Below are 14822 nucleotides of genomic sequence, written 5' to 3'. Positions count from 1 at the left end.
CAGTAAATGGCGAATAAACGACTTTTTGATGTCGGCAATTAAAGGTCGTGATCTCCACAACATTTGGTTTCAGCAAGACGGCGCTACCTGCCACACAGCCCGTGAAACAATGGACTTACTGCGGCGTCGTTTCGGTGACCAATTTATCTCCCCTCTCGGATCAGTGGATTGGCCAACGGAATCGTGTCTGTATCACACCTTTAGACTTCCATTTATGGGGGTTTTGTAAAGTCTAAATGATTTGTGGATAAACCGACTTCGATTGAAGCATTATTGGAAGTCAACATTACTAAAGTTATTCAGGAGACACCCACCAAAGTGCTCCAGCGAGTCGCGAGTCATTCAAAATTGGTGTTTACAGATGGCCGTAGCCGAATGGGTTGGTGCGTGACTACCATTCGGAATTCACAGAGAGAACGTAGGTTCGAATATCGGTGAAACACCAAAAAAAAATTAAGAAAAACATTTTTCTAATAGCGGTCGCCCCTCGGCAGGCAATAGCAAGCCTCCGATGGTATTTCTGCCATGAAAAAGCTCCTCATAAAAATATCTGCCGTTCGGAGTTGGCTTGTTCCTCCATTTGTGGAACAACATCAAGACGCACACCACAAATAAGAGGAGAAGCTCGGTCAAACACCCAAAAAGGGTTTACGCGCCAATTATAATATAAATAAATAAATCACGGCGCTGTTGTGGCCATCTTTTGAAAGGGATTATCTTTATCAAAATAAATTTCATGAATGTACACAAAAATAATAAAGACTGCCCAATTTGTCCGAATTTGAATTTTCTTTGTTTTATATCAGTTTAAAATCCGATATGTCTAAATTGAGCACCCTTTATAAACAAAGCATTTCTCACTTGCTTGCATATTTTTGCAATAAAACGCAGCAATTCTAGTGTGTCGGTGTGTTTCAACTGTTTATATTTCTTTTTTTTCAGATTGTTTTTATTTTTATTTTAAAATTGTATGATATTTCTCATGTGTGCCACTAATTAATGTACGCTAATTATTAGAACAATTGATTAGCTCACTTTTATACACAAATTTTTCACTATATTTACAAATTAATGTTAAATATTTAAATTTTTATTTATTTAGATTTTTTTATTCTTAATTTCTTGTTTTTGTTTTTTGTGTCATGAGAAACAATAACTAGCAGTGGTCTTACTTATTTGCTAAAAACTTAGATAATCGTTAGGTACACTTTCGAAAAATATCTATATCTGCCTTCAATGGCCGTCTGCTGCTTGTCCTTAGCGCTTTGGGATCAAGCAATTCACTAAATTTTCGTATGAATTTGTTTTGACAAACAAGTCAGTCGATTGTAGCAGAGCAGTGGAGAATCCTTCCGACTATCGTTGTAGGTACATATGTGGATGTGTGTATATGTGCTTATATGTAGATATATGCTGCGGTTGTGCGGTTTCCCTTACGAACAGAAATACCTAATACACCTTTACGTGAAGCATCCTGATGTCCTCGCTTATAGTTTACTTCTTCTTCTTTAATTACGTCTTTCTTTACATACGTTTTTTGGTTTGTGGTGCGCGTCGATTTACTGGCTGTCCCACTTTTTTGTGTTAAAAACAAATCACAGTTGAATGCGCTGCAGCTTCAATGTACTGGGTACTTTACACAAAGCTTCAGGTTTGATCGCATGGCTTTAAAATACGAGACATTTATTTAAAATATCTAAGAGACTTTTTGTTTTATTTACTACTATTTTACTAATTTGCATAGTTCGCTTGTGACTTGATTAAAAGTGCGGTGCCATTTGCCTTTGGTTTTGCTTCTTTTTTTGTTTTTTGTTTTATTTTTATTGCTTTGATTTTAGTAAAAGAATATTATTTTTGTTTTTTATTAAAATATTTTTGCACATTTGTCAACAGTTGTGTGTATGTGTGTGTGTGTGTGTTTGTGTATATATTTGTGTGTAAGTGTGCCAACATGCATGTAAATACTTTACAGCTTACATACATATCTACATATTTATAGCTCTTGCCTGTGAAATAGAGGAAGATATAAGAAGAAAGAAAAGTAATTCAGCATTGCGACGTTATAAGTTTAGTATTTTATCAAATCGGGGTCTAGACATGCCAATTGGGGGGAGTTAAACCAATCTGTAGTCAATCGAAGTATACATTAAAACATACATACGCTTAATGTCATCAGCCGCATTAAATGGAAGCGTCTCCAATGCTTACATACAATAAAATTCTCTTTCTTTGCGTTGTGTTTTTTTTTGTGTTTTTGTTTTTTTTGTTTTACCAATCAACATTTGAAGCGTTAAAGTAAAACACTTCACTAGAGTATCTAGCAAAAGTGGGTCTGCAATTTGTATATATGTAGTTGAGTAGGCTCATAGAACAACAATTCGTAATACTTTACAAACAACAAAACTTACATCTAGCATTAACTAAAAGGAGGAAAGTAAAATATGTAGGAGTGATTTTTACACGAGCATGATTTATAAATTAGCAAAATGATTATTCAAGCTTTGTAGCCTGAACGATAAATTTGGGTATTTTCTAGATTTATTTTTTTTTCAATTATTCTTCTTTATTATTATTTTTATATATGTACCTTGCTGCGAATAATTATAAACTCAAAGCAATTTTCGCCTGTATTTGCACTGAAATGAAAAATGATGCTAAATTCGTTCATATGAGTAATTATTAAATATTAAAAATCATTATTTAAAAATTTATTATTAAATTTTAACCAAAAATTTGAACAAAGTTCTTAATAATGTCAACAGGAGCTTATTTGTACACGCTGATGGTCCTTTCCTTAAGTTCATCGACACTTCAAGCGACGACTTTTCCAGATCGAAAACTTGCCAAGATCCCGCACAAATTTTTAATCGAATTCGAGTCTGGTCTGAAGACTGGTCGCGTCAAAACTGGAATACCAAATTTATTGAACAACTTTTTTTCCAAAATTCCGCACGAACTTTCAATCGAGTCTGGTATTAAGACTGGCCATGATATCCCAGTTTTTGAACAAACTTTTTTGCAGAGTATGAATAGTAGGGCGGGTCGATTTAAAAATCGCTCATTGCTCTGTGAAAATCGTATTCTAGGGATCAAAATAAGAAACTTTGCCGAAGGAACCATACCTCTAAAACGAATTCTGATGTCCCCCAATTTTGGTCGAACGAAAAATCCCACTTTGACCCATTTAGAGTGCTCCAATCGAGTCCAAATGTATGACCGACCCCCACTAACTTTGGACGGCCGATCCACCCATGCCAGTGGCACACCCCCCTGGCCCATTTTTGGCCTTTACATGAAAAAATCAGCTAAATGACTATGTTTTTTCTTTATTTTTATTTTTTTATAATGATAATATGTATTTTTTCTCTTAAGAAATTTATTTAGTCAGAACATATGTAAATGAAAAAATTAATTTAAGTGAGTTATAGAAAAGAAACTAAAAAGTTCGACCCAAATTGGGGGGCATCAGAATTCGTTTTAGAGATATGGTTCCTTCGGCAAAGTTTCTTATTTTGATCCCTAGAATATGATTTTCACACGAATTATCTCATCCTTTAGCTCTTGAATTGTTGCTGGCTTATCGACGTACACCTTTTCTTTCAAATATCCCCAAAGAAAGAAGTCCAACGGTGTCGTTGACGTTTGGGTGTGGTTCACATTCAACATCGGCCCTTGAAATTTAACCACCCTTTACTAGGCACAAAAGCAATTTTCACCTAGATTCATTTTTGTTTCATGCCCAGGAACCAGATCCTTCACAGATCCTTCCGCTTGAGTTCATTTTGACATTAACCGCTTCTCTTTTCCTAGATCTGGACAGCAGTAATGACTGACCATCTAAATTGATTTTTTTGCATCGTTGAAAGGCCGATTTCTTCCGCAAATTTAGGTTCTGGCTCAATCGTTTTTTGTTTAAATGGTGGCTGCATTTATTCTTAGCATAGTTTTCAGACCAAAGCAATAAAAAGGTTTTTACCGAAACACAGTGATCTATCACTTTGACACCCAGCTTATTTGTACTTGCTACGTAACATGAAATCGCTTACTTAGAGTGAACATTTTTAATTTTTTTTTTAGTTTTCTGCAATAACGCTTTCCCCATATTTTTTACTTTAAATTGGCTTTTTAAATTTGGCAAAAAATAAATGTCTGCAATATTTGAAGTCATCTAAGATATTCGCTTAAGATGAGTCGCAAAGGGCTATTCATTTCACAAGCGATTTCTTTTTGTAATCTTGCACTGTGTCTAAGCTTATATAGCCTTTTGGTTTTCGATTTCATTCAATTACTTTGAAAAAGTACTCAAAATTGTAATACTAACAAACAAGTCCAAATGGTTAACAGTTCCTAGCTGAAAATGATTAGCGTCATAAATTACATTCCAACAAATCCTCTCACAAAACAAAAATTTAGCATTACTGAATTCAGTTACTGGCTAAGTTTATAATTATTCGCAAAAGACATCAACACAAATTCAATGTTTTTTTTAAATAACAGAACAGTATGATTGCGTTAAAGCTCCTAATCAGGGAAACTATCATTTGCAGGCATATTATTTACTTACTTATATATTTGGTTATAAAAATCTGTCGCTAAATGCATTGAGTAGAAAAAATCCATGAGTAAAAAAATATGAGTTTTTATCATTCGCAACAAGGTGTTTTCAAAATGCCAATGAGACCCCATAAATCAAATATAATTGATTTAAAATGAATAAGTTTTTCGTGTGGTTAAATTTCTCACCCGAATTTTATTAGCGAAAAATTGTTCTTTTATGAAAAAAGGACCATCTGTCAATTTCATGTTATTATATTGTTTTTAGCATTTTTTAGAAAAAATATATTATTCACAAAACTAAAGAAAAAAGTAATTTTCCAGGTGAAGGTAGGTGGCGCTCCGCAAGTAGCACTAAAGCGCCGTTTTGATAACATTATGAGACCTCCAACAGGCAGATATCTACAGCCAGCCAGAGCTGTTGGTGTAATGGAGAAGATTGATGGGAATTAGGTTGGCGCACTGCCCCAGACTGTTGAAGAAAGGAGCACCCAGAGATCTTAATTGTCTAGCTGCCAAACCCGGATATTAACAGAGAAAGTGCTCAATAGTCTCCTTCTCTTAAAGGTTCCCACAGCTTTTTCAATGGCGGTAATTTTCCATACAAAAAGCATTTTTCCCATACAAAACTAAAGACCCGTTCTTCAGTGGCAGTTTAACTGCGGTGAATTTTAAACTGAATTTAAACTTGCAAAATTAGACGTTTAAACTTAGTTTAACTGGTAAGCAGTATTAAACTTGCACTAAGAAACAGTTCTAAATTTATTACATTGGATTGCATAATTGCGTACTGCCTACGCCTGAATGTATCTTGCAAAATATGTTTACATTTGTAATGTCATCATCACTGTTAACATAACATTTTCTGTTAAGCTAGCAAAGTTGAGTTAACTCTGCTCTGAAGCAGAGTTTATAAACTTTGATACAGCAACAATTGGATCAGTTTTGTAGCACAAGTTTAATCTTTCTTTCCAGTTAAACTAAGCTTAAAAGGTAAAGGTTAATTTACAAATTCACCACAGTTAAACTGGAACTAGAAGACTGGTCCTAATTGTATTCAAGCCTGCATTGCTGTTCTTCATTGCTCATCTTTACATTTGTGATTTTTTCCGGGTGTCATATATTTTTGGGGCTTGAAAATCAACCAAGTAAGCATAATTTGTGGGAAGTTTTGCCTCTTGCGCTTTGTGTTAAGCCCTTTTTTAGTGGTGCAACCCTGTTGCGCATGTTTTCCTCACTACAAAAGATTTGATTTTACTCTGGAGCAACTTACAAATGGCCAAATCAACGAACTTCTCAGGAGGTGGGAGGAGAAGAAATTCGTTGAACACTGGCGAAAATCTATCGTTCAGCGACAAGTGGAATAATTTCTAACGCCAGAGAAAGAAATTTCTGATAAGATACTTTGGAATAGCAGAGTAGAATTAAGACTTTTAACTGGTTACTTTAAAGGCCACTGCAGCCTGAGATACCCCTTAAACAAAATTGGTCTCTCTGAGACCATCATGCGCCGATTCTGTGAAATAGACACTGAAAATTCAGAACCCATTCTTTGTAAATTTCCTACACTAGACAAAAAACGGTGGTATTGCTGTGCCTCCATATAAATGATGTAATAATAAGCCCCAGAATGTGCTAGAATTTTTAAAGAGCCTATCGATGATTAACAATTTTTTAAGGCCCGAATTGGATGGTATTGATCTGGACAACGTTTATTTTCAACAAGACGGCGCTACGTGCCACACAAGTAACGAAACCATTGACCTTTTACGGGAAAAGTTTCTGAATTATCTCTCGAAGAGGTGATCACAATTGGCCACCGAGATCTTGTGATTTAACGCTTTGTGACTTTTTGCTTTGCTGCCACGTGAAAGAGAACGTCTACGCCAAAAGCCCAGAGTCGATTCAAGACCTCAAAGATGGAATTCGTAAGGCTATCGAGGACATAGGGCAGCAATTCGGTTATGGAAAATTTCATGAAAAGGATGTTGTCCTGTCGTGGTCATGGTGGTCATTTGCCTGATGTTATTTTCCACTATTAACGGCATACCTTCCACTTTATAATGAAATAAATATCTGATCATTTATTTTAAAAAATAACATTTTTCTTTGAATAAATAACAAAATAACACCTCTTATTGGAAAACCCTTTACTGGGCCAATAGTCATATGTCTGAGTATCAAAGCAACAAGAAAGCGTAGTTTAGCAATCCATTTCCATTGTTTGAAAGCTTTTGAAAATGATTTTTTTTTTTTTTTTTTGATAATGTTCCAACAAGAAAAATTGAGCTGCCGCACGAATTAAAGACGAAAGACGACGAATGAATCAGAAATAGTTTTAATTAAGGCTGTCGAAGACTGACTGAAAGCGCGGAGCCCGTACGCTATGGTCCAAGAAACATGGGAGATTTGTCCACAAAACATATTAAAATAAAAAACATTAAAATTTTAAAATTTTCCTCCGCACCTGAGAGCAACTTGTTAACAAATGCGAAAATACATTCAAATGATAATGAGAGGGATAAATTGGAGAGGTTGTTTTAACCAATTTCTTTTATTAAAAATATTAATGTTTATGATTTTTGTATTCCTGTTTACTTTGGGTGGAGCAATAGTATTACATTTAGTGATTGAGTGCAGAAAAAGCTAAGCGAATTTTAGTTTCCGAGACAATTGCGTCGGTAATTCAGAAAAACCTAGTTTTACGTCAAGCTAAAGACTCTCACTCCAACAGCAAGGCACACAAATTAATGGATCTCGCTTTTCCAGTTGCCAAAGTGAAAGGACTGACAATAATTTTTCTTTCTTTTGGATTGATGGTGAGTGCTCGGATGGCATAAAATGCTAAAGAAATTCGATAAATTTAACCGGCATTTCTTAATATGTAAATTTCTTCGTCACCGATTATTTCGTAGTAACGCAGTTATCAAGTGAGATAATTTAATTTCAACGTTGCCAACTCACAAGAGGAAGTTATAGGATAAGTATAAAGATTTGCTTATGAATGACGAATATAGAATAGTTTTCTTTTTATGATGCCGCTTGTACTAACTGAAGAGGTACAGCTGATGATTGAATTGTTCGCAAGTGAAGTCGGTAAATACTCTGCTTTTGGTATTTCGTAAAACATTTCTAAACTAAAAGTTCCGTCAACGGAATATGATAAAGGCGGCCAGGGAGTAATGTGATAACTGTCATACACCGTTTGAGTCTGAATTTTATCCTTTCTTAAGATAAAACGGCATATGAAATCACAAAATCCTTACATCTCACCTTACTATGAATTGTTATGAAAATCACGGGGTAAATATTGTTCAAAAGGACCACAACCCACCAAACGGTCCACAATTGCGACCCATTGAAAAATATTGAGCAATTGGTAAAAGAAAATTGCCCAAAATGAACAAAAAAATTTAAAAATTAGCAGCAGTTTAAAACGAATTGCCAGAGAGCAGCAGATACCGTAACGAAAACTGATGTCCATCGCCTAGTGAGAGGAGTCACATCTAGGCGCCATTTTGTTTATAACAAAGGGAACTAATATGAGTTTTTTGTTTAACATAGTACGCTTAAGGGGTTAGGGGGAGTCAGAATTTTCAAAAAAATGAATTTTTGTTTTGCATTTTCTTAAAGTAAAGTATCTTAAAAATATTGTGTGAAAATTTGAAGTGAATCCGATTAATAGTTTCGAGTTAATCAACAATTAACAAAGGGCGCTCGAGAGCTAGTAGCTGGATGCTCCACGTATGACAGTGGCAGATAAGCGCGCTAACGATAACACTCGAGAAGGTAGAATGCTACTTAGGCAACAGCAAGTCGATATTTTGGAAGCTGCTATGACGGCTGAAGAACTATTATATGGCCAAGACATAGATGACACAGTGTAAGTAATTAAATAATTTGTAAAACTCTACATATGTAAATCGATAGCAAAACTTTAAATGCGTTTTTCTCAAAACTATGTTTTTTGAACTGGTGATCACTGTAACTTAAAAACCGTTTGAAAGATTTCAAGAAAATGTATACTGATTTTGAAAAACATAAAAATCTCGTGACTGATCAAAGGAGTTTTTTTTTCGAAAATTCCCCGAAAATCTAAAAAATATTTCCTGAGGCCGCCATATTGTTAATTTTGAGAAGAAAAAAAAAGCTTCGATCAGGCACAAGATTATCTATTAATAAAACGAATTTCTCTTGTCCGATTGATTTTAGATCCATCTCCAAAGACTTGTGATGATCACCGCAAGGGACTTCTGGAGAAACGAGCTCCACACAAACAGCGATAACTTTTACAATTATAATTTTTTTTTTTAATTGTGTTGAAGTCAAGTCGAAACCTGATGTATTAATACTATGTTTTTATTTTTGTAAAATAAAGTAATTGACTAGCAATTATTAAAAATCATAATTTTTTCGGGCCTCTGACTACCCCTAACCCCTTAATAAAGAAAACAATAAATTAAAAATTATTTTGATAGCCTATATAAATTTGATGTTATAACGATTTTCGCCCGACCAATATTTTTCGTGATTATTCCTTATTTCAAAGACATGAAATGTTAGCCAATAATCGTGTTGAAGATTAATTTTACACCTGAGGAAAAGCGAAAAAAATCCAAAAACTAAGACATAAAATCAAATAAATTCGTCACTACAGTCACTGACGCAGTGGAAAAGAATTTTGCATTTTTCACTTTCTAATTTTGTCACGTTGGTCTGATTTTTAATTCCCTAACGAATATCCGATTTTGGTTCCTGTTAATGAGTAAACATTTAAGAACTGTTTCTGTGATACTTATCGAATCAGGCAACTTTTAAAGAGATTATCTTTATGTAATAAGCTTCATAACAAAATTTAATTAATAAAATAGCCAAATTTTTTTCAGTTGCTATGGCGGCAAATTACGCATGTAGAAAAATAGTTGTTTTCTTTTAAGGTTGACCTGTCAGAAATGTCGATAAACCGCATTTTTTCACTTAACAAATTCCATGTACGTAAATTTTTAACAAAATTGCGAAACTTAGCAATAAAGCTACTTAATACTACTTACATCCTAATGGAGTGATATGAAATGCATGATTTTTAATTAATTTCTTATAAAACCATTTCTTTTTATTATTAACAATTCTGTTATAAAAAATTATTTTTTATGAATATAACAAATACATAATTAAACATTCACGACAATAGTTATTTATAGATATTTACAAATATGCCTCGCATACAGACAGACTTCTCGGCATAAACACTACACTACTTCATTACAAAAGCAATGTCCACAAGCACATTTACATCTGTCGGCACGAGTGTAGTGTGCAAGATGATAGATAGTTTTAAGTCGAAGGAGTATCCAATTCTTCTGCTTCTAAGCACATGAGTTCGGGATATGCGATGATGAAACTGTCATGAAGTTGACTGTGTTGGTGTGCGAAAAGGTTAGGTTAGAAGTGAAGTGCGAGATCCGATATGATTGGAATTCTTATGTTTTTACTTTTCTGTCGACGTACGTAAGGCATAACGCAATAAGAGAACATAAATAAGAGTATCATCTTATTATGCTCTCTCTCTCTCTCTCTCTCATACATATATGGCTTGTGCATATATTCCATTTATTTAATTTTTTTTTATATCCAATTAAGAGCGATTTTGTTTTTTTTTTGTTTTGCGTAAGTTGTTGTAAAAAATTACAACTTTGGTTGCAGATTAATAGGCTCGTCCCTAAGAAAAATGGAAAATGAGTAAAAAAGTTGTTTAGGGTTATGAGGCATGAAGAGATTCTGAGCAGTTTGATTACTAAGTTAGTTAATGATTAGTTGCTAGCAAGGCTGGAAATTGTTAGGGATTAGTAGAGGAAACATAGAATTGATGAGACATGTACACATGACTGATTTTAGAGTGGGAAAATATTTGTGGGATGATATCTGTAAGAAAAATTAAAATAATTACAAAAGAACGCTAATAATTGAGGCATACAAAGCAGAAGAGAACAGCTAAAAAATAAACGGATTCCAACATATACAAACCTTTGAGGGAAAGGCAAGTAAGTAAGGGCAAGAGTGTCCTTCAAAGTATGTACTTTCCATCACCAGAACTAAATTTTATAAAGAATTTGGGCTTTGAGTAAATAATACGAGCATTTACAAATGGTGGCACAGTAAGCATTTTTCACTTGGTTTAAGAGCTGTTATAAATAGAAAGCTTCGCGCAAAAGAATTTTACCCACCAAAAAAAAAAACTTCAAGTAAAAATATTTATACAAAGAACAATATACTTAGTACTGCCATAAGTTCTGTTACAAGTTGAGCCCGTTATAGATAAGAAATTATAATACTCTTTTAATGAAGTTAGTTTCATTTAATCATGCAAATATTAAAAAAAAAATTAATTTTCATTCGAAGCCTCAGTGCTCGAACCACAGATTGTTTGCGACTCTCCAAATTTCTGTGAGGTATTCGACTGGCCATGTTTTCCCATACTGACCACACACTGTAATCCAATGGATTCAGATCTGGACTTCCAGACGGCGAATCTTCTGCGGCTATGAACCCAGGAATATTGTTTTTTAGCCACTGTTGGGTGATTTTTGCCTAATGAGCTTGGGTTCTTTCTAGAAGATCCAACACCCTCCATTGAAGAGAATACTGCTCAACTGCTTCACCACGCGTTCTAAGCCATCCTCCTGATATACTTTTGCTACGGTTTTAACCGCCTTTTTCACAGAAATAAAGAGATGTAAGGCCTTTGCACACACCCCGCCAAACGAAGGCTGGATGGGACCACATTGAACCCTTGAAACAACATTTTTTGCGTCTTTAGAAGTTTTAGGTTAGATTTAGTGGTTTTGCTTATTAAAAACTTATTCAGCAGTAAACATTTTCTCATCTGTGAAAATAATATTCTCATGGCCGTTGACCGCGTGCCATCGACGAAGCTGCTTGCAGCTGTCTTGTCTAATTTTCTTTAAGGGGGGACTCTACTGTAAAACTTAAAAAAAATCGATTTTTTACTTTTTGTTGAAACATACTCAGAAACAACTCCAGAATGTTCCATGAAAATCTTAAAAAGAAATCTTGAATAGTTTTCAAGTTATAAAAGTTTTAGCAAAGCAGGTATAAACTGAGCGCTCGAGAGGTTTACGGTCATATGCGTGTTTTTCTCGAAACCACGTTTTCAAAATTGCCCACATCACAGCTCCGTGAAAAATTAACATATCAAGCTCAAACTTTGATAGTATATTTTTAACAATATTTACTAGTTTTTAAAGCTATGGTGGGGAAAAATTTATTATTTATAACCCCTTTTTTAATAACAAAATGACAACAAAAAAATATCGATTTTTTAAAAAACTTCAAAAATTTTACAAACAATTTTTTTTTTTGCAAGTAATAGGCTTAACAACTAAAAATAATGATATATAATAAAAAAAATTTGGGTTTTTTGATTTCAGATTTTTTTTAAATGCGCGACAGTGTGGGCAGATTTCAAAAGGCGTTTCGGGGGAGCGGCTGTACAGCTGCCATTTTGAAATGAAAATAAATTTAAAAATTTTTTTTGTACACTCAAGACCTGTGTTTATGTAACCCTAAACTTTTTTTTACTAATTAAATTAATACAAGTATGAAAACAAAATCCATGAAAATTTGATTTTTACAGTAGAATCCCCCCTTAAGCGCGTTGTCAAAAGACGACCTGTTGAGCGGCGGAAGGCTTTCATATGGAGATCATCTCTAATTAGTCTTGACAGGGGATCTGGTCGATACATTCATTTCCTTGAACATGATTTTCTGCTTTCTAAGGGGGTTTCTGCCAATTACTTGCTCAAACGGCTTGTATGGCTATACTGGTTCGAACCACGTGAGGACGACTACTTATTTTTCTGTCTGTCACTTCAGAGGTTTGGAAGAACGTTCCATAGTCCCGAAATATTATGTTTTTTAGATATTCGTTAATATCACTCGCTTTTTTACCACTGCAATGCGATTTACCTAAGCTCTCCATTGTTAACAAGCAAAAATAACGGAGCTTTTTTTTGCGAACTTCTTCTCGCCGTATCACAGAATTTATGGCAAGACTAAGTATAAACTTCAGTTAAAAAATGCATACAAAAACAGCGTAAGGTTGCCCCTAACTTCAATCGCACTTGGCCGTTTAAGAAATTTGCTCTCATAAACTGCCCGCAGGCTTTTATATACATACAGCACAAGCGCAAATAGCCCCTAAATACCAAATAATATGCAAGTAGCGTAGATTTCAGCTGTCGCCGCCACCAACTATCATGCTTTGTTAGCCGCTTTAGAAGCAAAGTGAAGCGTGCAGTCTTCTAGCCAACAACGACAGTTGTTGTTGTAACAGCATATAAATTCAGCATAAATGTTTGGTCCGCAAAAGCATTTGGTCCGATTTTCGAATATTTTGTGTAAATTTTTAGCAGGGAAGTAAGTTTTAGTGTGTAAGTTTTGCTTTCAAAAATAAAATAACAAATTTTGGTGTCAAACAGAAACGTAGTTTAATTTTTATATATTTTGTATGCTTAATAATAGTTAATAAAAATAAGCGCAAAATTAAAAGTAACGGTAATTATTAACAGGTGCAACAAAAGCAAATATGTACACATATAAATAAAAAACGTGCAACAACTTTTAACTACATAAATTACAAATTAGATCACAAAATTAGGCAAATCTATAACAGAAGCATTAAAGAGGAAATTAGTTTCATAAGTGGGAAAATTTTGATTTAAGTGGGATATATTTTTTTTTAATGGGATTCCTTGATATAGAAAACTGACTGTAAGAGGAAAAAGTGCACTAAAGAACACAATCAACTTACATATGCTCAGGGTGATTACGTATGCAATCAATCAAATCTTGAACTTTCAATTGATTTGTGCAAATCTTGTGAATGGCCGTAAAGAGCGGGAATCTGTAAACGACATTAAAAGAAAATATAATTAAAATTTAGAAACTATTCACTATCACAACGCGTAGGTTTACTTGTCTTCCAAGCCCTTATTTTTCAGCATATAATTCACTTCCTCGGCGGTGGGTGGACCTTGCAATTTCTGTCCGTTCAACATCTCAATTTCCAGTTGCTCGATAGTTTTGCCAGTTTTCACGAAAGCCTCTGCAACACGCCTGTTGCGGCCACCTGATAGCGGAAAGAAAATATAAAATTAAAAGAAAATGTATAAAATTATAAAATAAAACTTAGAGCATTCAAATTAAATGCATGGCATACCATAGCAAGTGGTAATTAGATCAGCCACACCACAGCTCTCGAAGAACGTTGATAATTTGCTGCCTGGGTAGAAGACATCGACAAATCTTACCATTTCCATCAGACCCAAACGAATGACTGCCGCTTTGGTGTTATCACCCAAACCTAGACCATCGACGAAACCAGCGCCGGTGGCCACAATATTCTACACAATTGGAAAAAGCGAAATTAAAACAATTTATAACAATAACTTCAACACTTTTTACCAACCTTGAGTGCACCGCACACTTCGACCGCATCAGAGTCGTCCACCACAACCACACGGAAGAAATTTGCCTGGAAGAGATCGCGCAATGTTTTGGCGTACTTGACATCGCGGCAACCAATGGTGGTTTCACAGAAGTTACCCTGTGCCACTTCATTAGCCAAATTGGCGCCCATGAGCACGGAGCAGGGGATCTATAAACGATGTGTAGGTTTGTTAAGAAGTTTGTTAAAGTTAAGTTCACTTGTAGGCTAAAAACTAAAAACCGACCTTCAAATGGCGGGTAATGATGTGAGAAATAAGATCAATACCACCGCCTTGAGCCTTATCAAAGCCCTTAATCAGTGAAATGGCAATTGCATTGGGCTTAATTTTTCCCAACAGCGATTTGCAAAAGTTCGGAATGAACTGATGTGGCACAACGAAAATGAGGATGTCAGCGTTTTTGCACGCTTCAACGAGATCTGGCACAGCGACCTGAAATAATAAATCAAAGAAATCGAATTTTATATTTGTAAAAATGTAGGTATGTAGGTATATATGTATGTAAATATATTTATAATATTGTATGTAGACACGATTCAAAAATAAAAGGTTTGCGCAGTAAGCAACTTTTTCGTTCTCTCTAAATTGGACAAATTGGCTCACTTAGCAAGACACTGGATTGCTAACTCTGGAAATTAAAAGTAAAAGTGGAGGAAAAGTAAAATGTGTAGAAAAAACATTTCATTTTCAAAATGGTTCGCTTACGAGCAACAATTCATTGAAGAGTTTGTATCGGTATGT

At 34.6% G+C, this 14822-nt stretch overlaps 1 protein-coding gene across 5 annotated transcripts in view; it reads right to left on the bottom strand.

Annotated features, from left to right (window-relative positions):
- Window positions 1–14822, bottom strand: part of LOC129241924 (glycerol-3-phosphate dehydrogenase [NAD(+)], cytoplasmic) — a 59743-nt gene that overhangs the window by 13596 nt on the left and 31325 nt on the right. For 2 of the 5 annotated variants that reach the window (XM_054878475.1, XM_054878482.1), the window contains exons 4-8: window positions 14307–14513; window positions 14042–14230; window positions 13793–13976; window positions 13549–13702; window positions 13385–13477 (exon numbers count right to left, since the gene is read on the bottom strand). In XM_054878475.1, the coding sequence (XP_054734450.1) occupies window positions 13385–13477; window positions 13549–13702; window positions 13793–13976; window positions 14042–14230; window positions 14307–14513 (827 nt within the window). Of the gene's footprint in view, window positions 1–1885; window positions 2007–9670; window positions 10274–10349; window positions 10477–13384; window positions 13478–13548; window positions 13703–13792; window positions 13977–14041; window positions 14231–14306; window positions 14514–14822 lie in introns of those variants that run through there. The other 3 variants (XR_008582164.1, XM_054878497.1, XM_054878489.1) reach the window with 3 other exon arrangements.

The sequence above is a fragment of the Anastrepha obliqua genome, chromosome 1 (genome assembly GCF_027943255.1).
Source record: "Anastrepha obliqua isolate idAnaObli1 chromosome 1, idAnaObli1_1.0, whole genome shotgun sequence".
Classification (NCBI taxonomy): Eukaryota; Metazoa; Arthropoda; class Insecta; order Diptera; family Tephritidae; genus Anastrepha; species Anastrepha obliqua.
Note: the sequence above shows the minus strand (reverse complement) of the source record. Positions and strands in the feature narration are given on the sequence as shown.